Source organism: Acinonyx jubatus, chromosome B3, assembly GCF_027475565.1.
Source record: "Acinonyx jubatus isolate Ajub_Pintada_27869175 chromosome B3, VMU_Ajub_asm_v1.0, whole genome shotgun sequence".
NCBI classification, from domain to species: Eukaryota; Metazoa; Chordata; class Mammalia; order Carnivora; family Felidae; genus Acinonyx; species Acinonyx jubatus.
The window spans coordinates 58,624,769-58,648,533 of NC_069386.1; the positions used below are offsets into that span (position 1 = coordinate 58,624,769).

General features: G+C 45.3%; 2 protein-coding genes across 26 annotated transcripts in view; one reads left to right on the forward strand and one right to left on the reverse strand.

Annotated features, from left to right (window-relative positions):
• Nucleotides 1-5: 5 nt before the first annotated feature.
• Nucleotides 6-6,141, reverse strand: LOC106968486 (creatine kinase U-type, mitochondrial). Of its 5 annotated transcripts, none has more exons than XM_053224101.1 (10): nucleotides 5,950-6,141; nucleotides 4,797-4,982; nucleotides 3,948-4,146; nucleotides 3,649-3,744; nucleotides 3,023-3,244; nucleotides 2,802-2,887; nucleotides 2,559-2,682; nucleotides 781-915; nucleotides 463-588; nucleotides 6-250 (listed from the first exon to the last, which is right to left on the reverse strand). In XM_053224101.1, the coding sequence occupies exons 2-10, from the start codon at nucleotides 4,943-4,945 to the stop codon at nucleotides 134-136; spliced, it is 1,254 nt and encodes a 417-aa protein (XP_053080076.1). In that variant the 5' UTR covers nucleotides 4,946-4,982; nucleotides 5,950-6,141; the 3' UTR covers nucleotides 6-133. The 5 variants fall into 5 exon arrangements, with proteins under 5 accessions (XP_053080076.1, XP_053080074.1, XP_053080075.1 ...); XM_053224099.1 differs by having other exon boundaries at nucleotides 4,797-5,081; XM_053224100.1 differs by having other exon boundaries at nucleotides 5,857-6,141.
• Nucleotides 6,142-8,478: 2,337 nt separating this feature from the next.
• PPIP5K1 (diphosphoinositol pentakisphosphate kinase 1) overlaps nucleotides 8,479-23,765 on the forward strand; it is a 42,915-nt gene continuing 27,628 nt past the window's right edge. For 12 of the 21 annotated variants that reach the window (XM_027067099.2, XM_027067103.2, XM_027067105.2 and 9 more), the window contains exons 1-21: nucleotides 8,506-8,566; nucleotides 12,214-12,309; nucleotides 12,585-12,759; nucleotides 13,221-13,416; nucleotides 13,860-13,950; nucleotides 14,177-14,262; nucleotides 14,592-14,746; nucleotides 14,858-14,959; nucleotides 15,418-15,579; nucleotides 15,692-15,813; nucleotides 17,356-17,457; nucleotides 17,703-17,789; nucleotides 17,907-17,982; nucleotides 18,112-18,221; nucleotides 18,305-18,387; nucleotides 19,115-19,246; nucleotides 19,415-19,536; nucleotides 19,829-20,011; nucleotides 22,773-22,914; nucleotides 23,104-23,327; nucleotides 23,635-23,762. In XM_027067099.2, the coding sequence (XP_026922900.1) occupies nucleotides 12,613-12,759; nucleotides 13,221-13,416; nucleotides 13,860-13,950; nucleotides 14,177-14,262; nucleotides 14,592-14,746; nucleotides 14,858-14,959; nucleotides 15,418-15,579; nucleotides 15,692-15,813; nucleotides 17,356-17,457; nucleotides 17,703-17,789; nucleotides 17,907-17,982; nucleotides 18,112-18,221; nucleotides 18,305-18,387; nucleotides 19,115-19,246; nucleotides 19,415-19,536; nucleotides 19,829-20,011; nucleotides 22,773-22,914; nucleotides 23,104-23,327; nucleotides 23,635-23,762 (2,450 nt within the window). In that variant the 5' untranslated portion in view covers nucleotides 8,506-8,566; nucleotides 12,214-12,309; nucleotides 12,585-12,612. Of the gene's footprint in view, nucleotides 8,567-8,678; nucleotides 9,829-9,897; nucleotides 10,325-12,213; nucleotides 12,310-12,584; nucleotides 12,760-13,220; nucleotides 13,417-13,859; nucleotides 13,951-14,176; nucleotides 14,263-14,591; nucleotides 14,747-14,854; nucleotides 14,960-15,376; nucleotides 15,580-15,691; nucleotides 15,814-17,355; nucleotides 17,458-17,702; nucleotides 17,790-17,906; nucleotides 17,983-18,111; nucleotides 18,222-18,304; nucleotides 18,388-19,114; nucleotides 19,247-19,414; nucleotides 19,537-19,828; nucleotides 20,012-22,772; nucleotides 22,915-23,103; nucleotides 23,328-23,634; nucleotides 23,763-23,765 lie in introns of those variants that run through there. The other 9 variants (XM_027067101.2, XM_053224094.1, XM_027067110.2 and 6 more) reach the window with 5 other exon arrangements.

Consider the following 23,765-nt stretch of genomic DNA (forward strand, 5'->3'; position numbering starts at 1 on the left):
ACAGCTAGAGCATAGCAAGGAGTCTTTACTAGGACAGAAGGGAGTTAGAGGGGCATCCAGGGCAAGTAGAATGGGCCACATTAGAATGGGCAGAAGTCCTGGCGATCTTGAGTCATCTCCTGAGGATGGGGAATTAATGCTTATTGTGGATGAGAGGTGGAGGGATGCGGATATCCTGGCCTCTCTCCAGACGCCGTTCACAATCAATCAAATAGTTTACTCCATCGATGACCAGCTGCACCAGCTCCACCTGAAGGACACTAATCCTTGATCTCTGCTTCCCACCCTTGAGTTTCCTTCTTGAACACTGATTTACCTTCTCTAGGAACTCATTTCCAATTGTCTCCCCACTCAACCTGAATTTCATTTCAGATTCTATTACATTCCTGGGGCCCACTCACTGTCATATCTCCACCCCCACAGACCTATACCTCTCCTCACTGTAATCCCTAAGGATCTCACCTCTGACTTGCCCAGTCGGTCCAAATTAGAGATGTCAAAGACGCTGCCTGTGGCAGCTGTGTCCACTCCACCGGTGCCACGCTTTTGGAGTCTTAAGTTCTCCAGGATCTTTGGGAAGCGGCTATCCTAGAGGAGAGAAGATAGGGATTGGGGGCTGGGCCATTAGGGGCAGAGACTGGTCCTATTTGAGACTGGTCCCTTTCCCCTGATACTCTACCCACAATGTGTCTGACTCCTTTCCAAAATGCCCATACCCTCCCATCCACACATGACCACCTTCCTTATTCATACCCCTCTCTAACCCCACAACTCATTTACTTTGCTTAGCAGGGGCAGTTTGATGTGTACTCCTGCCCGAAGTCCAGTGCCCAGGTTAGACGGACAGGTCAAGATGTATCCCAAACGCTCATTCCACATGAACTCCCAGCCACGCTCCTGGATCAGCCGTTCCACCTGAGTCCACAAAGGCTCTGTTAGTGAAAAGTCAGGGGTATTTGAGCCCTCACTTAGCCAGACCTACAAGAACTCTAGAAATATGTCTAGAATGAGGAATTTGGACTGTGAAAGAATGACACTGCTGTTTGTGTGTGTGTGTGTGGGAGGGGTTGGGTGGGGAATGGTTTGTTATTATCATGTGTACAAGGTAATTTTGATATTGCAAGCCCATAATGGTGAGATTACAGAAAAATATCTTGTGTGTGGAAGAAGAGACACTTGAGAGAATAAGGCACTAAGGATGATCTAGGGAAATGAGTGGAGGTGGTAAACTGAACTGAGAAAGGAATGATTATTCAATGAGCTCAGCATGCATGGATTATCTTTGCTTTGCTAATGAGCCTAGAGTTTGGAAGGGTTCTTTCACACATAAAATGAGAGTGTAGGCTTTGCAACAGGAAGAGGCAAGAAAGCCTTCTGTTAGCTGTGGAAAGAGCACATGTGAGAAGGCAGAGAGAAAGGTGAAAACAGTCCAGAAGAGCCGGACTCATAGTTATGTGTATACGTGAGGGGGTGGGGAAGGGAGTGTGGGTAGAGTGTTTTGTTTCACTAGAGCTTCCTAATGATGGAAATGACTATTAGAGTTCAAGAGACAGGGGATGTGCCAGAGGATGGATGCGAAGACTACCTCATATGAGTAAAGAGAACCCTGTTTATAGTTCAGAGGAAAAAAAACAAAACACGGCATAGGGGGTCATCTTACATGCTGAACAAGGGGAAACCTTTCCATCTAGAAAAATAATAGGAGCTAACATTTACTGAACATTTATTATGCACCAGGTATTTTACATACATTATCTCATTTAATCCCCAACAACCTAAAATGTAGGAAGCCGTATTATCCCAATTTTACAGATGAGAAACCTGAGGCATATCATTTGAAAAGTACTTCCCTACCCACTTACCATCAGAATATGTTATCTGTTATTAGCCAAAAACAATAAAAACTTCCCAGCTAGAATCTAAAAAAAGAGAAGCTGTCTGTCTTTCCAAGTCCAAAATACAACTGTATATATGAGAACATACAATAAAAACTGGGTTTATGGGGATTTCTAACCTAGAATAGAATATGGAGTCCTAATCCATATATGATTGAGGATTCAGTACAGCCACACATTCTGGGACTTAAGCCATTCCATCTTCCATTTCCCCTAGTCTCCCTCCTGCTCTCAGCTTAAAACCTAGACATGATACTTCAGTGAGAATGACAGAATACCTTGGTTCAGAACTGGATGGTTACACTGGAATCATGAACACACCAATCTTTCACTTCCTACGTTGATCCAGGCTCAAACTTTTCCTTATCTGCACACTCCACACACCTCAGGCATTGACACACCAGCTCAATTATTCCATCTTTGTCTTATCCGACAACTACTTTATTTACTACCTTAGATTCAGGACATTCTTTCTCTTTCTATTCTTAGGTGACCATATATCCTGGTTTTCTCTGGACAGTCCTGGTATATTGTCCTGGACTGACTGATGGTGATCCCTTTTGCTATCAAAAGTATCATGGGTTGATTGATAAATTATACGGTCTAGTCCTTGGCTTTTCCTTATGTCCTCCCACCTAGTTCCCTTATACATTCTTCTCCAACCTCTTTGAGGCCTCGACAGAATCTTTCAAACACTTTCTTCATGTTGCCACCCTTCTCCATGGAGATGACCCGTGTATGATCCTCTTCATTCACCCAGATCAAGAAGCTCTTCTCATTGTTGTGCCTGAGAGCAGTAAAGACGGAAAGACAGGGATCAAGAGACAGGGCGAGAACTGGGAGAGATATAGGAATAAAAGACATTTACAGATCATGGGGGAAAAAGAGGTAAGGTAAGCCTCATACCAGATTCCACGAGCATCTGGCCAGTCTCGAGCCATTCCTGCCGCAGTCAGCAGTGGGGACACGGGCTTATCAAATAGGAAGTGGTCCTGAGGGGAGTAAAAGGACTTGAGTTAAGAATCTTCACAGTAGCTCCTGGGCCTCTATCTCATCTGACCCACCCTCCCCTCTGACTCTTCTTTCCATTTGCTTCCTCAACCCAGCTTCCTCTCAAGGCCCCTCACATCAATAAGCTGCTGCTGTTCAGCCTCTGTCATCTCACTGAGCCGATAGTAACGTCCAGCGAGGTCACCCTTCAGGCCACTCAGTGCATCCACTACAACACGTTCCACCTCTCGTCGCTCTGCCCGAGTACAGGCTGGAGGAAGGCTGAGTCCCCGGATACTTCGGCCAGTTCTGACTCTTGAGGACAATACATACCTCTCATCAAAGTAGCCAGAACGGATCTAGGGAATAAGAGAAATTAATATAACTCACAGAAACACAGGGGTGGGAACAGAGAGTCTTGGGGAAGGAGAGACCTTAAAGACTGTAGGGGTCCTCACTACATGCATTGGAAGGAGAAGTTCATTGGGCAAGCACTCCAACAGAAGAGGGCATTATGAATCCTCCCTCAAACTGCCCACTTTGGGGTACAGTCATTCTCACCCACCCTCTCCTCTTCTCTCCCTTCCATATCTGCAGCTCCTTAAGATACAATTCTTCCCCCAAAGAATCTAACCAAAGAAACCAAAACTAAAAGCTCAGCAGTATAATGACTCTGAGTCAGGAATAATTAAGGTGAAAGGATTGGAGAAACAGAATGCTATATATAAGGCAATGCAAATCAGAAGCAGAATATCTGTCCTACCTTGCTGGCATCCAGATCAGTGGTATGTTTCATTGTTCGAGGGTCATATCCATTGTGTCGCTCTTGTATCACAGGATCAAACAGCTCAGCAAATACCTGATGGGGAATTAAGAGGGAGAGGGTGGTTAAGGAGAGAGAATCCCTTTCCAGGCCTTAGTTGTGGATTGATTTCACTGGGTCAGAAAACATGAGTATGGAAGGTCCAGCCTTAAGGGAAAGTGAAGGGTCTTTAGGGGGAAGGAGCTGGGATTACTGGGAAGATGAGTTGGGTCACCAGGGAAACTCTGGGGGCCCCCTACCTCATAGGTCTCCTCATCTCCAGCTACCATGCCCACAGTCTTGATGAAGGGGTGGCCGGGGTTGTCCACGCCAGTCTGGATACACTGATCTAGCGTCCAACCAGTGGGTGTGGTCTTGTCGCAGAGCCGGGCATAGACTGCTGGGGTCAGGTGACTGGCCATGCAGTTGTTGTGCTTTCGGAGGTCTGGGTACTCAGCGCTAGGGAGGGGGTACCCAGTAACCATGGAGGAGAGCACAGGGGGCCTAGACCCAGTGCAGTCAGCTGGGAGCTATCCAGTTAGCCATGTCTGCCTTTGCTCCTTGGGAGGAGGGGAGATTAGGGGGAGGCTAAACCTTACTTAGTAATCTCTTTAGGGACTTTCAGGGTCTATTCTTTCCCAACAGGTCTAGTTTCCTCTGGCTGGCGGGCACAATTTCCCCAGATTTGCTCAGTTATTTCCTACCATTAGCACAACATTAGGGATGGGGGAAGGGAAGACTAAGGAGGGGAATTCAGGAAATGGGTGGGGGGGGGACAGCAGGAAACGAGATGGAGGAGAGCGAAAAGGATAGTTCCTGGTTTCTCAGTTAGGGCTTTGGGCAGAGTGGGTGCAGCCAGAACTCACAAGGCCAGAGCGGGTCTTGGGGGCGGGGACTGCGGGTTACAGGTCTCCAGAAATGCGTTAGCCTTATGGTTTTGGCTTCCATTCCCAACCCACTGTGGTCTCCAGATTGTACAGCACTCCACTCCAGAGCCTTCGTGATTATAACCCTTCTCTTTTGCCCAGGTCCTCATCTCCATCCCCATCTTCGTTCCCGTCACCACCTCCCCCCACCCCCACCCACCCCTGTGCCTCAGACACTGATACCTCGGGGGATACAGCCTCCGTCGTTCACTGGCGGCCCTTATAGGTTCCGGGCGGAGCAGAAACCCAGCGGCTAGTGACCCAGCTCCAGCCAAAGCCAGGAGCCTGAGCCCCGGGCGGGCGGACAGCAGACGAGAGAAGGGACCAGCCATGGCTTGAGGGTCCGGCTGTGGAATCCCGGGGTGGGAGCTGGCGCAGGGCAGGAACAGAGAGGGAGGATGCAACCAGAAGGACTGAGGACTGGAACTGGGTGCGAGGCTGGAGCCGAAATGGGGGCCGGAGTGGAAGCTGGAGCAGGAGAGGAAGACGGTAGCAACCAGACTGCAGGAGAGGCGCAATGAGGTAGCGGCTGGCTGGCGGAGGAGGGAGGTCCCAGCCGCAGTCTCCAGGGGTGGAGCTCACGCAGGCCCCGCCTTTCCGCCTGCCACCGCGCTAGGTATGCGGGGGCAGAGGTGGGAAGCACCGCCAGGTAGATTAGGGGACCCGAGCTTCGCAACCTTTGGCCGGGGATGCCGGCCCACCTGGGTTGAGGTCGCCCAGATTTCAGCACCACGTAGAGGACAGCACCCGACGGGACCCGCGAAGCCTAACACCCTTCCCCCAAGCCTCTCGGTTTAATCGGAAACCCGATTCGTCACTCTGTGTGGGTGTGAAAGGGTGACATTGCCCAACCTCTCTCTAGTTTTCGGCCTTCCCCAGCAACCTCTCCATATTCCCAGGGGAGGCGGCAGCGGGAGAAACCGTGGCATAAATACAGATAACAGAGAAAGAAATGGAGAAATCACAGAGGCATACACTGGAAAAGACACCCGGTGGCTCAAGGTCACCTTTGCTTTAGAACCAGGAAGAGGACCAAGGTGCCCTCCGGCCACACCTGTGCTATTCTTACAAGGTTGTGGAAGGATTCCCTGAGACCAACCAGGGGAACATTAACTCTTATCCCATTTATGCTGTGTTCCCTGCTCCCAATCGGCTCCCACATAGCCCTGCTATGTCCTGCCCCCGCTTCTCATGATCCCCAAACTTTTTTCACCTCCACCCTCCTCCCCATTTTCTACTTCACCTTTGATCTTTTACTTCCTCGTGTTTTATCCAGGTTCAGGACTGTTTTCTGCTCACAGGACTCCCTCTGAGTATTCTCTGCAAGCTTGCCTACCTGTTGGTTGTACTGGGTGTAGACCTGGGACTGGGCAGGGAATTGTTAGTTTCCTCTTCCTCCTCTCCCTTCTCTCCCCTCTTTGTAGTTTCCAGTTCCTGGGCTGGAGGGGAGTGTAAGGTGAGGTGAAGGGTGTGGTAAGATGACGGCGGGTAGGAACAGAACAGGCAGGCACAGGTTTCCAACCACCACGAGTGTTTCCTCTCTTGACTCCCTAATGCTGTTTATTCCAGAGTGTAAAGGGGAGTGGTGTTCAAGGCCAGGGAATCTGTACATTCCTACTGGTCTTCTGTCCTTTATCCTCCCAAGATATGTATTCAGATTTGAGAGGGTGTGTTCCCACAGCTCAAAGTGTGACTTAGGTGTGACTTGACCTTTGTCCTGGCAGTAAAGAGAATGAATGCTAGAGCCAAAATAGAGATGCAGAGGCTTCATATGGAAAGTCATTTAAGCTTGGGTACACATGGTGGTGTTAGTCCCTTCTCTGAGCCATCTTGGTGATAGTAAGATACTTGGAAATCTTATTTGAGAAAGAGAAATTCCCTTCATATTGTCCTCCGGCCCCACTGATGAGATACCATTCTACTCCTATACTCTCGTTCCCTTCATTACTCTCAGGCTTCCTTTGTGTTCCTTTTCCTCCCTTCTTCATTTGTATCCTTAGAAGCTATCCACCTCTCTTCTATGTCCATCACTTAATTCCTTCTTCTGGCAAGAGAGCAATTATCAGAGAATTGATAGAATTCTGTACTTAGAGTCACTTTTGGAGAGATGGAAAATGTTACCTGTGTTGTGGGGGCTCATTGTCTAGGTTAAGGACTAGTTATGAATAAGCAAATATAATTACTTGCAATGGTGTATATTTACCCAGATAAAGAAGGGAGATAATCTTCCAATGAAGGAGAGTTGTTATTTGATTGAGAGGGTGGTTACTAAGATTAAAGAGGTAGGGAACAAGAAGAGAGAATTAGAGAAGGAAAAATAAGACAGCCTGAGAAATCACTCAAGTTTGGAGACTAGTTGTCCAAATTTGAGTAATAGCTCCTCGGAGAAAAGATGTGTATTTGTGTACTTTTCTTATTCCCTGTGAGTCACTGACAGCCACATAATGTATTAATGCTCATTTTATAAAATTATCCTATGGCATACAGGAAGTAATTGGTATGTATATGTATTTTATTTATTTAATGATAATAATTACCAAGACTAACATTTATAAAGCACTTTATAATTATAAGAAACTCTTGTATGTGTTATTTCATTTAATTGGATTGTTCCAATGGTTGACCAGGGACTGAGTCTACATTTTTCTGGGGGGCGTGAAGATAAGTTAATTACCTAGATGATGTTTTAATAACTTGTTTGAAGGGCTGGAGTGGTGGAGAGGACATGAGCCTGAGCATGAACTAGGGAAGTATCTATTTCCCTTAGGGACAACCCTTAGAATCATCCCTATCTCATTCAGGGTTAGTATAATGAGGCACCTGACTGAAAAAATGGTAAGCTCCTTAAGGTTGCAGAGAAGAAACAGGGCAATTGGGATTGTCTTGACTAGGGAAACCTAAGTAAGGATGAAAAGATAATAATAAAAATGGAAACATATACAAAATGCTTTCATATAACCAGTACCACATGATTAGATTTTTAAAACACTCTCTTACAGATGAGGGAATGGAGGCTGAGGGAAGTTCAGTGACTTGCCCAAAGCTGCAGAGCTATTAAAGGTAAGACCAGGACTCAAATCCAGGTTTGTCTGGTTCCAAGGCTGGAGGGGTAAAGAACAAACCAGTGTGGATATGGGAATCATATTGCCCAGTGTTCCATGTACATCCATTTTCTTGTCTTCTCCATAAATAAGTCTTTGTTCTTTCCCTTAACTTTCTGATTTGTTTCTCTCTGTCTCTTTTTGTCTCCAGTCTACCTATCACTCCTCTACATCTGTTAACATTTCAACCAACATTTATTGGCTCTCTAAGTATATCATACCTCTTATGTTTTAAAAATCAAACAGAGGGGCGCCTGAGTGGCTCGGGGTGTTAAGCGTCCGACTTTGGCTCAGGTCATGATCTCCCCTGTTCCTGGGTTCAAGCCTTGCGTTGGGCTCTGTGCCGACAGCTCAGAGCCTGGAGCCTGCTTCACATTCCGTGTCTCCCTCTCTCTCTCTCTCTCTGCCCCCCCCCCCCCGCCCCGCTCGCGCTCTGTCTCTATCTCTCACAAAAATAAACATTAAGAAATTTTTAAAAATAAAAAAATAAAAAATAAAAATCAAACAGAAAACCTAGTTTGTCTCAGGACGTGCAATGGCACAAATTGTGCCTCTTTTCTGCATCTTGCTTCTTCTCTGCTCTTCGTCTCACTGGAAAGTCTCTGTCTAGACCAAGCCTCTGGGCTGTGGCGACACAGAAATCAGAGGAAGGCGAGCATCAGGTTGCATTCCCTCTCCACAGCCACTAGGGGCCACCCTCGTCCACGCAGAAGTGCGGGCCAACGCAGCCTGACTTTGTTGCCGGTGCGCGCCTTCCGCTGATTGGTGACACCGCAGGGAAGCCGCGCTTTGATTGGGCTGCTGTCAGGTGTCGCTGCCGGCAGGTTCGGCTGCGCGAGCGCAGGGAGGCGGGTGAGCGAGGGCCGGGGGCGGTGGGGGAGTGGCTGGGGGCTGGGGGCGGTATCTGAGGGGGTGGGCTGAATAGAGTGGGCTTGCTAGGTGCTGAGGGCCATGGTTAGTACTGGCTGGGGGCGGCTTCGGGAGGAGGCCCTCGATAAGGCCTCAATGTCTGCGTAGGGAGAGTAAGGCGGAGTAGGCGGGGGAGGGCGAAGGCTGGTGGAGTCGCATCGGAGGGCAGTATTCGTGACCGGGAGCTGTGTGAGGAGACACACCGGAGACACACCGGAGGGGTTCAGCAAGAGAACAGAGGGGTGTGAGGATTTGCGGAAGAGGGAGTCCTGCGTGAGGAGCGGAGTCAGCCCGAGAGAGGGTCAGGGTGGGGAGGTCTGTGTGAGGAGGGGTGGAATGGAGTCGACTCTGGAGAGGATCAGCTGCAGGCAGGCGTTGTTACAGAGAGGAGGGTACCCTGGAGAGAGCTAATGTGAGGACGGAATTGATCTAAGGCAGTCTTTGTGGGAGATCATTGAGTGTTCCATATAAATTGTTACCAAGTGTGGTGACTCATTTGCGGGTTTGGAGGGCAGTTTAATGTTGGAGAATCACTGAGTGAGAGGATTACTTGGATTATTAATTGGATTCGTTGATCAGTGATGGGGGAGGGGGCAGCAGTGTCTTGAGTGGTTGGGGGAGGGTCCATGGAGAGTCATTGTTGCAAATTAGGGAAAGAAGGGAGTATGAGTGAGTTGGTAGAACAAGGGCTTCAGCCCAATTCATCCGTGTCAGAATAAGGGTCTGTGTGAAGGATTAAACGCTGCATTCAGAAAGAATTTAGGGGTCCACTGTGGAAAGTGAGAAGGAGCTAGTGTTGGTTGCCTGAGGAGTTTTACTGTGTTGAAAATATTCCTGCCTGGACTCTGTATTGATGTGTCCCCTTCACCAGTAATGGTGCCCTCCATTAAGTGCATGGTGTTTAAGGAAATTAGAGAACTACTGCAAACAGCCCTAAATTCTAAGGGACCAAGAAGTTACAGTTTACCCTCCCTTCTGCCCCACCCTCTCTTCTCACCTACTTATCTTCTCCCCTCCTCCCATCCTCTCTTTTTTCCATCATTTGCATTGATTCGGCCTTGGGAGTGAGATTGCTTTAGCCTAGTGTAGAGTGTGAAGTTTTCTTTTGCAACAAAGTATTGAAGGAAAGGGTGATGGGAAGAAGGGCCTGGAAAACAGGGGAATGGCTCTTGGAATACCATATTAAATCCCAGCTTCTCTCAAAGGTACATTCAAATAAATCCTGTCTTATTTCATAGCTGTTTTTGTCAGGCTTCTATTTTTGCTTTGTTAACTATAAATTTAGGCCTTTATGTATCTCTTTAGCCCCTTAAAGGATCTGTGAACAGACTCTTCTTCCCCATTCTGTTACCATCCCCTGTTATAGAGTTGTAAAAGATTTTCAGGAAAAATGACTATATACATTCAGTAGAAAATCAGGAAGGACTTAGTGGAAAAAAAGGGTGAAGGGTTAGGAATCTTAGACATGAGGGAAAGCCCCTGCTTCAGATAAAGGATAAAGGGTACAACAAAATTCTGCCTGCTTAAACTATACAGGTCGTGGAAATTGGGTCAGGTCACTAAAAAGGGGTTCAAAGATAAAGCATATGTATAAGACCTGCAGTACACAACTGGAAATGTTAAGTCTTAAGGAGAATGTTGTGACCGGCCTGTGGAGACAAGCAGATGGTAAAGACTGGGGAGGTCAAGGTCTATACAAAGGTTAGCAATAATTTTCTAATCAAAGCTGCAAATCCCACTGGGAATGGTAAGGGTTTAAAATAAAATACAAAATGTAATTGTTGAAGACTATTTTATAAGTCTGTTAAGATGATCCATTTACTTAGAATGTGGTGTTCATTAGAATCATTAGTATTTCTGAGAACTTTTGGAGAATGTGAAAAATTGCTGCTGGGTGACTCAATTTTATTTTTGGAAACAAATAGTATATGTATCCTCACAATTTGGTATTAACAAGTGTTAACCTTTTGTGTATTTGTTTCAGATTTTTAAAAAATTGAAATAAACATTACAGATAAGGTTGTAAAGTTCCACTCAAATCCTTCTCAGTTCCATTTTACCCTGTCCTCAGAGGTAACCAGTATTATGAATTTGATGCTTTTCTTTTCAGTCCATATTTTTAGACCTCTACTAATTATGTATACAGTCATAAATACATGTAATATTTTTTATTTATGCAAACTGAATTGTACTGCAATGCGTGTATTTCTGCAGTTTGCATTTGGAAGCTGTCCATACTATTACAGACATCTTTTCTTTTTTTGAAAGAGTGAGCACGAGATGGGGAGGGGCAGAGAGAAGGAGAGAGAACCCCAAGCAGGCTCCATGCTGTCAGCACAGAGCCCGATGTAGGGCTTAAACTCATGAATTGTGAGATCATAACCTGAGCCACATCCAAGACTCAGACGCTTAACTGACCGACTCACGCAGTTGCCCCTGATTCATTTTTTAAAACTGCTGTTAGTCTATCATTTGTATATTCTACCCTGTATTTATCCATTCTACTTGTGACCTCTGAGTTTTCAGTTCTTCCCATTACCAACAGTGAGTTTATGAACATATTTGCACGTTATGTGGGAGAGTTTCTTTACAGCAGAGATTCTCACCCTCGGCACTACTGATATTTTGGACTGGATAATTCTTCATTGTGGGGGAACATCCTATGCATTTGAAACTATTAAGCAGCATCCTTGGCCTCTACTCATTAGACACCAATAGCACCTTCCCAGTTGTGACGACCAAAAGTGCTTCCTACCAAATGTCCCCTGGCCAGCAGAATCACAATTGGTTAAGAACCACTATTGTACATGTGTATATGTAGAAATGGAACTGCCGGATTATTCTAATCCAAGCGTAAGTCTTAAGATATTCTCACTGATTAGGGTGCCTGGGTGGCTTGGTTGGTTGAGCACCCGACTTCGGCTCATGTCATGATCTTGCAGTTTGTGAGTTTGAGCCCCGAGTTGGGCTCTGTGCTGACAGCTCAGAGCCTGGAACCTGCTTCGGTTGTCTCCCTTTCTCCCTGCCCCTCCCCCACTCATGCTCTGTCTCTCTCATTCTCAAACATAAATAAACATTTTAAAAAAAGATATTTTCACTAATTATGGCTCTAGGCAGAATTTTTTCCTACTGACACCTTGGCCTAGACCCGACTTGGGTCTGTAGTACCAGGAGATGGTAGAGAGAAAACTGAAACTTTATTTTGAGAAGGGGTTGGAGGCTGTTGTATGGATGCCTGTATCCTCAACCTCCCAGTTAGCACTAGACCTCTTTCCTTGACAGATTTTCCAGACTTGGGCATCTGTCTTTTAAAGTGGAGCACATGGAAGAGAAACAGGGAACATAGAGGATTTTAATGTTTTGATATAATGCTTAGAACATAGAGTGCCCTCAATAAATTCTTTTTGAGTTAATCCTTGGTAGGAATGAAGATAAGGGTTAAGGTCAAAGGCAGCTGTGCTCTCTCATTACCTCTGCCCTTGAATTAAATCCCTGAGTTCAACACTACTGTGGGGAGGTGGTGAAGGGATAGGAATGTTTAGGAATGAATCCAAAGTTGGAAATGTCTCTCTAACTTTCTCTTCTGGTAGGAATCAACAGCAGCCTTCCATGAGGAACTGCCTTTTCCACTTGCTGCTGGAGTTAATGGTGTTTCCTGCTGGCAGAATCAGGGACATGCCAGCACTGTAAGGGTTAACCTACTGATCCTCTTACCAGTCTCATGGTTGGGGTAGAGTGAGCAGGGAGGAAAAGGAAGACCTTTTCTCTTATGGATCTTTAGTCATGTCAAGTCATAGCCCACATGCCTCCTTTCCTGTTGTTCCTTTTTATGATAGCTTTGTTTCCTGTTCCCCCCTAGTCTCCTTGTGGTTCCCTCTTATTTTATCATTCCCTATGCCCCATCCCCACCCATTGCCATGCGGGTTTGGATTCTGAGCTAATGGGATGCCCTCCATTGCAGAGCGGGATGAGTGGGTGCTCCGGCGGGGATGTGGTCGTTGCCGGCCAGTGAGGGCGAGAGTGCCACGGCCCACTTCTTCCTTGGAGCTGGAGATGAGGGGCTGGGCACCCGTGGAATAGGCATGAGGACAGAAGAGAGTGACAGCGAGCTCCTTGAGGATGAGGAGGATGAAGTGGTAAGACTAAGGAAAATGACATAACTTGGTGTTGGGACCCCTGTCATAGAGAGTTGAGATTCCATTGGCTGGAGATACTCCTCTGCCCTTTCCAAATGCGTAGACTCCCTGTCATAAACAGGCCCTATCTTGATTAAGAGGAGAGGCAGTAGAGATTGGTTAGATTACCTATCTTTGAATCCCTTGCCTTTATGCCTTCCTCCTGTTGTGTCCTGGTTATTGGTTCTCTAGCTCTCCTACCTGAGCACACATTTCCTACTGTGGAAAGCCTCCTATTCTTTAGACAGTAGGAATCCCTACAGGCACTCCAATCTAGACCTAAGTTGGGAGACAGCATTTGCCCCATAGTTCCAAAGCCTGGCAAGAAACTCTATGCCCTAAGGAAATGAGACAGTGTTCCCTAAATAGGGATGGTCTAGGTGGGAAGTTCCTAAGTTCCTGACAGTACTTCCTCTCTATAGCCTCCTGAACCTCAGATCATTGTTGGCATCTGTGCCATGACCAAGAAATCCAAGTCCAAGCCAATGACCCAAATCCTAGAGCGACTTTGCAGATTTGACTACCTAACTGTTATCATCCTGGGAGAAGACGTGATCCTCAATGAACCTGTGGAAAACTGGCCATCTTGCCACTGCCTCATCTCTTTCCACTCCAAAGGTTGGAGTCTGTGAAGGAAAGTGGGAGGAATGGTGTTGGGAATGCTGGCCTGGGAAATGAGGTTCTTACTGCCGAATAGTACAGTGGTCATCAGCTCTTCCTGACACACTGGCGAACAGTGCAAAGGGGTTTCCTTTCCCTGTATTGTGGAAGAGTTGCTGGCGGTAGTTTAAAGCCCATATTTGAACCTCAGGACAGTTCTAAAGCTGTTAGGGTCTCTGACAGAGTTGTGTGTCTCTAGAAGGACCCTAGAAATAACATCTTTTTAACTTTTTCCTGATGGATATTATAGACTTGGGAAGTTGGGCAGAAGGATGTTACGGGTTGGACGGGTAGAGGAGCTTAGTGGCAACTTTAGCTTTAATACCTCTATTTCTCTTGCTGTTTTCTCACTCTGTCTCTTTCACTTTCTTTTTTTGATCTATTTCCTTTTTCTATCCCAGGATTTCCTCTGGACAAAGCTGTTGCTTACTCCAAGCTTCGAAACCCCTTTCTTATCAATGACCTGGCTATGCAGTATTACATCCAGGATAGGTATAGCTTTCTGTTGATTGGTGGGGTGGGCAGTCCTGAGATCATGCCTGTTTAGAGAGCCCACTCTGGGAGGGGCAGAGTCAAACAAACATGCCTAATTTTTGTATCATACCTTCCCGAGTTCTATACCCTGGTATCTCCCAATTCCTGAGCCAATGAAATCCCTAGCCTCTTCCGTTGTTCACCATTCCCCACCTCCCCCAGCTAATTTATTTGGGGGTGACAGGAGGGAGGTGTACCGGATCCTGCAGGAGGAAGGTATTGATCTGCCTCGATATGCTGTGCTCAATCGTGACCCTGCCCGGCCTGAGGGTGAGTACCTCGCTTTGTCCAGTCCTGCCCCACCTTGCTTTCTGTAACATAGCCCAGCTGTCCATCTTCTGGACATCTCCATGTATTACTTATCCAAGTGAGGCTTTGGTTATTGGGCAATGGGTAGAGTCAGAACCATGGGTCCTTAAACAGAGACTTAGACCTCTTATGTAGATATTATCATATTTATATAGCATATATTACCATATCTATTACTAAGATATGGTCATAGAGATTTGAGGGTTATGAAGATTAAAACTCAGAGAAATGGGAGTTGGAAGTATTCTACAATCCTCGACCCTGGGAATGACCACATAATTTTACTTCAGAGTGCAACCTGATAGAAGGTGAAGACCAGGTAGAGGTAAATGGAGCTGTCTTTCCCAAGCCCTTTGTGGAGAAGCCAGTGAGTGCAGAGGACCATAATGTTTACATCTACTACCCCAGTTCAGCTGGAGGAGGAAGTCAGCGCCTCTTCCGAAAGGTATGGGAGACATTTGAGCATTTGGGGAAGTCAGATAGGTGGAAGGACAAGAGCTGGAGAATTTGGGGACAACGTGAAGGCAACATTTTTTTCTTCTTTTTCCTCCTGAAGATTGGCAGCCGAAGCAGTGTTTACTCTCCTGAGAGCAGCGTCCGAAAGACAGGATCATACATCTATGAGGAGTTTATGCCAACAGATGGCACAGATGTCAAGGTTATGGTGGATACAGGGATTTAAGAAGTGATAAATGTCTGGGTTGGGATGGGGTGCTTGGGAAGCAAGTGGAAGTGTATGGAGAAAGTCACAGAAAATAAAGTGAATGTGATTTGCTTTTACATTCAGGTGAAAATAATGAATGAGAGAAGTAGACATTTACATGGTTACTATCAGAGCAAGGGCAAGGGTAACATGGAAAATGGTATAATATTGTAAGTTATTTCTTAATGAGGACTAGGTAATAAATGGTGTTGGGGTCCCAAGGAGAAACCTTCATAAGGATACTTTGGTGGGGCCCAGTAAGGAAAATGTCAGTCTCCTTGTTCTTAATACTCAGGGTTTTTTCGTTTTGTTTTGTTTTGTTTCCGAAACTAGTTTACAGACCTAGTGCTCATGTTGTCTTCTCATATGCAGGATGAGCGGTGGGCATACTCAGTGATGCTATGTACCTGCAGGTATATACAGTGGGGCCAGATTATGCCCATGCTGAAGCCAGAAAATCTCCAGCTCTCGATGGGAAGGTCGAACGAGACAGTGAAGGGAAAGAGATTCGATATCCAGTCATGCTGACTGCCATGGAAAAGCTGGTGGCCAGGAAAGTCTGTGTAGCTTTTAAGGTAGTGAAAGGCCCTTGGGGGATGGTGCTGTGGAGTGAGGGAAAGGGACAGGAGCAGGGGTCTGGAAGAAAGAGTGGCTCTCTTGTTTTCATCTTGCTTCTTTCCACTGCAGCAAACAGTTTGTGGTTTTGACCTTCTTCGTGCCAATGGTCACTCCTTTGTGTGTGATGTCAATGGCTTCAGTTTTGTCAAGAATTCGATGAAATACTATGATGACTGTGCCAAGATCCTGGGGTAAGGACACAGTGGTCTGGACTGGGGAGAATGGGCTTAGAGAAGAGAGTTAGAAAGCTTTTTGCTTTATTTTAAATATTATTAAAAGGATTAAAAAATGAAAAAAGGAAAATAAAAAAAGGGCTTCTTAGCCCTCTTGCCTTCCTAACACTGTACTCCCCAGTTAAAACTGTTAGCAGTTTTACATATATGTCTTTTTCTACCATGTATAAACAAACTATTTATAGTACTAAATGTGTTCATACTGTAATACTGTTTTAAAACTTGATTTTAAAGTAAATTTACCATGTAATATTTAAAAATGTACGAGGAGGGGTACCTGGGTGGCTCTGTCAGTTAAATGTCCAGTTCTTGGTTTTCGCTCAGGTCATAATCTCAAGGTTTATGAGATCAAGGACCACATTGGGCTCCACACTCACAGCACAGAGCTTGCTTGGGATTCTCTGTCTCTCCTTCTCTCTCTCTCTTTCTCTCTCTGCCTCTGTCTACTCCTCCTCTGTTCATTCGTGCACATGAGTGAGTTCTTTCTCTCTCTCAAAATAAATACATGAATTTTTGAAAAGTTAAAAAAATAAAAATGTATAAGGAATAATGAACATAGTGAGTATTCATGTATTCACCATAAATCTTCATATATAAAATCTTTCTGGGGTACCTGGGTAGCTCAGTGGGTTAAGTGTCCGACTTCAGCTCAGGTCATGATCTCAGTCCTAGAGTTCGCGCCCCGCATCAGGCTCTGTGCTGACAGCTCAGAGCCTGGAGCCTGCTTGGGATTCTGTGTCTCCCTCTCTCTGCCCCTCCCCTGCTTACACTCTCTTTCTAAATAAATAAATAAATAAATAAATAAAACATTAGATATAAAATCTTTCTTTGAGGTTTATTTATTTTGATAGAGTGCAAGCAGGGGAGGGGCAAGAAGAGAGGGGGACAGAGGATCTGAAGTGGGCCCTGGGGCACCTGGGTGGCTCAGTCGGTTAAGCAACTGACTTCAGCTCAGGTCATGATCTCGCAGTTCGTGGGTTCGAGCCCCACGTCGGGCTCTGTGCTGACAGCTCAGAGCCTGGAGCCTGCTTCGGATTCTGTGTCTCCTTCTCTCTCTGTTCCTCCCCTGCTGGTTCTCTGTCTCTCTCTGCCTCTCAAAGATAAATAAACATGAAAAAAAATCCTTTTGAAGTGGGCCCTGTGCTGACAGCAGAGAGCCTGATGTGAGGTTCGAACTCATGAACTGTGATATCATGACCTGAGCAGAAGTCAGACACTTAACTGACAGAGCCACTCAGGCTTGAATAAAATATTAAGAATACTCCTTGCTAATTACATCCCTTCCCTTTCTACCCAGAGGTAACCACAATCCTTAATTTGGTGTTTGTCATTTCCATGCATTTATTAATATTTTAATACATCTATGGGGGCTTTTTTGGGGGGCATGTTTTTAGAGTTTATATAATATATTCTACAACTTGCTAATTTCTGTGAGCTTTATTCATATGTGTAGTTGTGGTTCATTCATTTTCATACATTTCTTCATGTTTTTCCTTCTAGGAACACCATCATGCGGGAGCTTGCTCCACAGTTCCAGATCCCATGGTCCATCCCCACAGAGGCTGAGGACATTCCCATTGTCCCTACCACATCTGGCACTATGTGAGCAAAAGTATAAAATCTGGAGTAACCTACTTAAGGCACCTGAATCAGACCAGTGGTTACTTTCTGACCCTGTACCATATGACTAGTGGAGGCTGGGTATCTTCTAGGCAATTTCCTTAACCCTGCCTATATTCTTAATCTCAGTTTTTCCTCTGCTCTTTGACATGTCATGCAGGATGAAATGATGGGAGGTGGTGTGGGGTGGGTTGGAGGAAAGGCTCTAACGACATTCCCTATCTTAGGATGGAACTCCGTTGTGTCATTGCAATTATCCGTCATGGAGATCGTACTCCCAAGCAGAAAATGAAGATGGAGGTGACACATCCAAGGTAGGATGAATGTCCTGGTTTAGACAAATAGGTTTTTGTGAGAGAGATGGGGATGGGGAAGTTCCCAAAGGCTTTGACTGTCTCACCCCATACTGAAGCTTTTCCTTATTTCTTCAGATTTTTCAGTCTGTTTGAAAAACATGGTGGCTACAAGACAGGGAAATTAAAACTGAAGCGGCCTGAGCAGCTACAGGTAAGGTGGTGAATTGGGCTGGGAGGAGCGAGGTGGGTATGGGATTAGGGGCCTCAATGAGAGACCAGGATGAAAGGATAACTGCCCAGGACTTGGTCTCCTTCATGGATACCCTATTATTTCCTCCAGGAGGTGCTGGACATCACAAGGCTGTTACTGGCTGAACTGGAGAAAGAACCAGGTGGTGAGATTGAGGAGAAGACTGGGAAACTAGAGCAGCTGAAGTCTGTGCTGGAGATGTAAGAAAGGGGATAGGAGAGGGGAGCCAATGACAGTGAGAACTAGGTGCTGGGGTAGAAAGTAAACTGAGTTTATCCTGCAGGTATGGTCATTTCTCAGGCATCAACCGGAAGGTGCAGTTGACTTACTACCCTCATGGAGTAAAAGCTACTAATGAGGGGCAAGGTAAGATATAATACTCCCTTCCCATTACCACTCAAGTCTCTTATTCTTAAACCTTTAGATGACCTGAGGGTGCTCTGACTCTTGATTTCAGCTCAAGTCGTGATTTCACGGTTCGTGGGTTCAAGCTCCACATCAGGCTCTGCACTGACAATGTGACACTGCTTGGGATTCTCTCTCTCCCTCTCTCTCTGCACCTCTCCCACTTGCGCTCTTGCCTCTCTCTCTCTCTCTCAAAATAAATAAACTTAAAAAAATAAACAAAACCCTTGGGATGAGCCCTGGGTGTTATACGTAGGAGATGAATCACTGGATTCTACACCTGAAAACATTATTGTACTATATGCCAACTAACTTGGTTGTAAATTAAAATATAGAAATAAATAATAAAAAGCAAAACCTTTAGATGACCTCTACACCAGATCACCATTCTGGGCTCCTCAGAAGACCTGACATTTAGATGTCCCCACTACTTTCCTTTTTTTTTCTTTTCTTTTCTTTTTTAATGTTTATTTATTCTGGGGGGGGGAGGGGGGTAGAGAGAGGGGACAGAGGATCCAAAGCGGGCTCTGTGCTGACAGCAGACAGCCCAAAGCCACTTGAACTCATAGATCTTAAGATCATGACCTGAGCTGAAGTTGGACATTTAACTGACTGAGCCACCCAGCTGCCCCCCCTCCCAGCTATTTTTCTTAGATCTAGACCTATTCACTTCCCCTTATTCCTGAAGATCCACAGCAGGAGGCCCTATCCCCTTCTCTGTTGCTGGTACTGAAGTGGGGTGGAGAACTGACTCCTGATGGCCGTGTTCAGGCTGAGGAGCTGGGAAGAGCTTTTCGCTGCATGTACCCTGGAGGACAGGGTGAGTGTCTGGGGGGCAAATAACAGGGCTTGGATGAGATGATTAGAGAATAAATTGTGGGAATGAAGAGACAGAGGCAATGGGAAAGTTAAAGGGGGAAAGGAGCATTCTTTCTTCCATGTGGGTATGTATAGCAGTCCATTCTTGGTCCTCCCCCTTCTCCCCCAGGTGACTATGCTGGCTTCCCTGGTTGTGGGCTGCTTCGTCTCCATAGCACTTTCCGCCATGATCTCAAGATCTATGCCTCTGATGAGGGCCGTGTCCAGATGACTGCTGCTGCCTTTGCTAAGGTGCACACTATAGTTCTTTCACAGTCCCAGCTTCCATTAGATAGAGAAGCTAAGAGTTTGGAGAACTAGTTGGGAAATGTCAGGGTGTTTATGTGCTGACTCAGAGAAGTTTCTGCTTGTGTCTGACCCATTCTGTACCACTGAGAATGAACTGAGAATAATTAAGTGGGCGTAAGCACCTTGACCTGTACTCCTCGCCTCCACACCAGCTCTCATTTGATCTCTGAGACCATTTAGGCTTAGGGGAAGTAGACTGGAAGGAAAACTAATAGATTTTGTGCTTCCCCTCCAGGGCCTTCTGGCTCTAGAAGGGGAGCTAACACCCATTTTGGTACAAATGGTGAAGAGTGCCAACATGAATGGGCTACTGGACAGCGATGGCGATTCCTTGAGCAGCTGCCAGCACCGGGTGAAGGCTCGACTGCACCATATTTTGCAACAGGATGCACCCTTTGGTCCTGAGGATTATGATAAGGTCAGGCTCTCCCTATTTTTGTGCCCAATGTACCGCCATCCCAGATTCCTAGAATTCTAAGTAATAGTGATCAATAATGGTACTTACTACATGGTAGACACTGCTTTCCATACATTTTCTCATTCAATCTTTACCCTTTGAGTTAAGTATGGGTCTATAATCTCTTACTCATAATTTCAAAAATAAAAAAGATCAGGCACCAAGATTCATTTGGTAGCAAAACCTGACTTGATAAGACTATTTCTAATTCTTGGGGCTCCTAGGTGGCTCAGTCAGTTTAGCCTCCGACTCTTGATTTCAGCTCAGGTCATAATCTATGGGTTTAAGCCCCGCATCCAGCTCCACATGGACAGTGCAAATTCTGCTTGGGATTCTGTTTGTCTATCTGTCTGTCTCTTTCTCTCTCTCTCTCTCTGTCCTTCCCCTGCTTGCACTGTCTCTCAAAATAAATAAATAAACTTAAAAAAAAAGACTATTACTAATTCCTATTTATTTTGTTTAGTGTAAGTAGTCATACATTGTGCTGCAGAAACATAAATGTGTTTAGTTATGCCCTCAGTCCTGCTAGAGGTATTATATAACATATGACTATGTGCTATATTAACTCTAAAGTCTGAAAAATTCTCAGTTCTAAAACAGTCCCAAAGATTTTGAATGAAATAATGTTTCAGTTATTTATTGCTACTTAAAAAACTACCCCAAAACTCAGTAATTTAAAACAATATCCATTTTATCTTACTCATAGTTCTAGGTTCACCTGGTCTTCCTTGGGGTCTCTCCTAAAACTGCCCAGATGTTGTCCATGTGTTGGGGCTGAAACCATCTGAAGGCTTGACTGGGTTGCTAACATAGCTGGGTTCTCTCCCACTTTATGCTCTACCTATAGTCTTAGAGCCTCTCCTCTCCACATGTTTTCTCCATGTGGTTTCTCTAGCATGGTAGCCAGACTTCTTAAACGGTAGCTTAGGACATCCCAAAAGCAGAAGCTTCCAAGCTCTTTTATATTTTTAAAAAATATTTTATTTTTAAGTAACCTCTACACCCAACATGGGGCTCAAACTCACAACCCTGAGGTCAAGAGCCAAACACTCTACTGACTGAGCCATCTAGGTGCCTCCTTCCAAGCTCTTTTATTTTTTATTTTCAGTTTTTTAATTTAGAGAGAGAGTGCACTCAAGCAGGGGAGAGGAGCAAAAGAGAGAGAGAATCTTAAGCAGGCTCCATGCTCAGCACAGAGCCTAATAACATGGGGCTCGATCCCATGACCCTGAGATTATGACCTGAACCAAAATCAAGAATCAGATGCTCAACCGAATGAGTTACCCAGACACCCCCCGAGCTCTTTTAAAGTATATGTCCAGACTTAATTAGTAAAATGTAACTTTGATTTTTGGTTTTGTTTTATTTTATTTTATTTTATTTTGGTTAAGCAGTCACAGGGCCAGTACACAGTGTAGATTGTAGGCAAGGAGAAGGTGACAAAGAGTTAATGACCATATTTAATCCACCATAAGAACTGTGGACTTGTACTACTTTTCCCCCATTTTAAAAATGAGAAAACCTAACCTCAGAAAAATTTAAGCAACCTTTCCAAGGTCACCTAACTAGTATTAACCCAAAGAGTCTAACCTGAGAGCCTGGACTGTTCACCACTATAGTGTATTGTTTCACGGTAGTGATCACAGTGGATGCCATTACCCAATGTCATCTTTTTTTCCTGTGTATCCAGACCTTGATTGACTGGGAATCATATGCCAGACAGTGATTTTGTACTATCCTCCCACTGATAGCTCCTCATTTCTGATGGATTTGTTTTTTAAAGAAAGTATATTTTTATAGAAGCTGTAGTACCCCTTGAATCTTTTTTTTAAGATTTTTTTTTGTTTGAGTTATCTGTACACTCAGCATGGGGTTCAAACTCACAACCTCAAGATCAAGAGTTGACTGCTCTACCGACTGAGCCAGCCAGGTGCCCCCCACTTGAATCATTTTAAAGTGTATAGTTCAGTGTATTAAGTATATTCAGTTAAGTCTATTCACAATATGGTGTAACCATTTCTGATGGGTTCTTCAATGAGCTAAGTAGCTGAGCACATTGGAGAATGGCATTTTTTGTATTTTTCTCTGAGCAGGACTTAATAAGGACAGGACCTTGCTCTCTTATTTTCCAATCAGTGTCAAATTCAAAAGCTAAAGCACTTTTTCTTTCTCTCTTGCTTCTTTTTGCTAGCAAAAATGGGACTTGTGAGGACCTAGGTTGAATATGTGTATTCCACCCATAATCCTCTTTTCACTTCCCCATTCTTCATTGACTGTCACTGTCCTGAAAGCTTGAGCTGGAATCTAGTTCTGAGGCAAGACCTCTGCTGTAGGTTCAAGCTAACATTTTGTTTAGAGGAATAAGATTTTGTTATCTCTGTTACCCACTCATGAAAACCTTGTGTAGGGATTGTGAGGGGTCGGTTTAATCTTTATTCCTCAGTATTTTCCATGTATATTTTAGAACCCCCAATAAAAGAACCTAGGTTTATTTTATTTCCTCTGGATTCTAAGGCTTTTACCCTCAACCCTCCTTAGATGACTGTGTGTTTGAGCAATCCTCTCATCTTGGAACTGGTGGTCTGCCCTGTAGCCCAAGAATCCTCATTAGAGTGAGCCTGCAAACAGATCTTACTGACAGACAGTTTCTGTAATAGGCTCACAGGATTCTGCACAATCAGCACAGAGCCTATTTTGCTTTTCATCTCTCTGTTGCTCATAGCTCGCTCCCACTGGAAGCACTTCCCTCCTCAACTCCATGGCTATCATCCAGAATCCTGTAAAGGTCTGTGATCAGGTATTTGCCCTGATTGAAAACCTCACTCATCAGATCCGGGAAAGGATGCAGGACCCCAAGTCTGTAGGTGGGTATGAATAGTACTATCTTCCCTTCAAGGTTTCAGGTATGGATGGGTTACTCAGGCATTCCTGTGCCCTCTTCTAAGTGTCTGAAACAAGGCATCCTCATCTCTCTGATTCTACTGCAGATTTTTTAGGGTCTTTTGTTGAAGGTAAAATCTTTGGTTCTTTCTGACTGTCTGTCTTCCTTCCAGACCTGCAACTCTACCACAGTGAGACTCTAGAGCTCATGCTACAGCGTTGGAGCAAGCTGGAGCGTGACTTTCGACAGAAGAGTGGGCGCTATGATATCAGTAAGATCCCTGACATCTATGACTGTGTCAAGTATGATGTGCAGCACAATGGGAGTCTGGGACTTCAAGGCACAGCAGAGCTACTACGTCTCTCTAAGGCACTGGCTGATGTGGTCATTCCCCAGGTGTGTCTCATAGCCTGGGGCACTGGGAAAGGAAGGGGAGAAAAGCAGAAAGGAGGGATGGTGTGGGAACCAGGGAAAGAAAACTTAGAGAAAGAATTAGTTGAGTTGCTATATTTGTCAGGGTTCACTCTGGCTCTGAGTAAGTGCAAGAGGCTAACTGAGGAGACACCTGGAGAGGGGGAATGTGGTGGATATGAAAGAAACTCTAGACCTGAGGTGAAGACAAGCATCATCTTGGGCCTGGGAGTATGAGGCAAGAGGGAAACAAGATTCATCGACGTACTCATTCCTGGCCTGTGGCCCCTAGGAATACGGGATCAGTCGGGAGGAGAAACTGGAAATTGCTGTGGGCTTCTGTCTTCCACTGTTGCGGAAGATACTACTTGACCTGCAGAGAACCCACGAGGATGAGTCTGTCAACAAGCTGCATCCCCTGTG